Raw genomic sequence first — 1,665 nt, forward strand, 5'->3', positions numbered from 1 at the left:
CCTTCTGTTTTATAGACGGATTCCTTCTGTTTTATAGACGGATTCCTTCTGTTTTATAGACGGATTCCTTCTGTTTTATAGACGGATTCCTTCTGTTTTATAGACGGATTCCTTCTGTTTTATAGACGGATTCCTTCTGCAGCATCCACTAATTGGTCGGATGGTTGCATTTATAAAAGCTTGAACAATTAGAACAGAACCAACAGAACCAAATGTTTCCCACTTTTAGAGGTAGATTTAAGCCGAATCAATTTCAACCAAAAACGATTATCTGAGCAAACGGGGCGAGAAATGGAGGTTGTTTTGGCCTCTTGTTTCGTAAAGCTGTTCAGAAGATGTCTGCCATCAGAAAGCTGTCGGGTGCTACAGCAAAAATTCTTTAATATCTCATTAAGTTTGCAGCGCAGCTTTATACCAACATTCTTTATGTTAATATGCTGATTAGGAAACATCTCTGTGTTCGGATCGAGCTCACATGAGTTTGTGTCTGTGTGTTTAGGAAACCAACATTGCTCCATTCACAGCCTCATCCAACCAGGTCTACGTTGTTTTCCAAGGCCAGGCGTCCATCTTGCCTTCAGGCTTCAGGCTGACGTGGAGCAGCTGAAAGGAAGCTGTGATCTGCACCACATCTTAATCACTGTTAAAGCAAATGACTGATGAAAGTGTTTATATGTATGTAATGAACCATGATATATTAAAATGACAACCTTGTTCTTTGATCTGGACTGTAGTTCTTTTGTTATTAAAATTATTGCTGCTGGGCGTATGTGAGAGCCACACCACATGTTGGGCTGATGTTTCTGGGATCCAGCGAGTAGAAAAGGTCAGAGAGAAATGGGATCATGAGAAATGTGCCAGCATAGATTCAAGAGTATGAATACAAGAGTGTGTGGGTCTGCCAGGATATTAGGTAACGCCCACTGAGCAGAGAAACAGGCTATGGAGTTCATCGTCTCCATTCATCAACATCAGTTTGGCTCAGAACCAAAATTAAATCCATTTCCATCCATCCATTTTCTGACACGCTTTATCCCAAGTGGGGTCAGGAGGGGTCCTGGTGCCTATCTCCAGCTGTCAGTGGGCGAGAGGCGGGGTCCACCCTGGACAGGTCGCCAGTCCATCGCAGGGAAACACATAAAATCAAAATAAAATGCTTGATAAATTCAGAGGAGTTGGAACACCTGCTTTAATAAGAAAATCTTTGCAAACATCTGGAATCCTCAAGAGGACCTGAAGTTCACCACATACAACATCTGGAGTTCCCCAGAGAGATCAACTGGAGCTCCCCAGAGAGAACACCTGGAGTTCTCCAGAGAGAACATCTGGAGTTTTCCAGAGAGAACATCTGGAGCTCCCCAGAGAGAACACCTGGAGTTCTCCAGAGAGAACACCTGGAGTTCCCCAGAGAGAACACCTGGAGTTCCTCAGAGAGAACATCTGGAGTTCCCCAGAGAGAACATCTGGAGTTCCTCAGAGAGAACACCTGGAGTTCCCCAGAGAGAACATCTGGAGTTCCCCAGAGAGAACATCTGGAGTTCCTCAGAGAGAACACCTGGAGTTCCCCAGAGAGAACATCTGGAGTTCCCCAGAGAGAACATCTGGAGTTCCTCAGAGAGAACACCTGGAGTTCCCCAGAGAGAACATCTGGAGTTCTGTAGAGAG

General features: G+C 44.7%; 1 protein-coding gene across 1 annotated transcript in view; it reads left to right on the forward strand.

The window, feature by feature from the left end:
- LOC107105242 (cubilin-like) overlaps positions 1 to 908 on the forward strand; it is a gene marked incomplete at its 5' end in the record, with an annotated part of 10,747 nt that extends 9,839 nt beyond the window's left edge. The window contains one exon of the mRNA XM_015405368.1: positions 500 to 908. Coding sequence (XP_015260854.1) covers positions 500 to 607 — 108 coding nt within the window. The remainder of the gene's footprint in view (positions 1 to 499) is intronic.
- Between the last annotated feature and the right edge of the window lie 757 nt (positions 909 to 1,665).

The sequence above is a fragment of the Cyprinodon variegatus genome, unplaced genomic scaffold, assembly GCF_000732505.1.
Source record: "Cyprinodon variegatus isolate N-32 unplaced genomic scaffold, C_variegatus-1.0 Scaffold2187, whole genome shotgun sequence".
Classification (NCBI taxonomy): domain Eukaryota; kingdom Metazoa; phylum Chordata; class Actinopteri; order Cyprinodontiformes; family Cyprinodontidae; genus Cyprinodon; species Cyprinodon variegatus.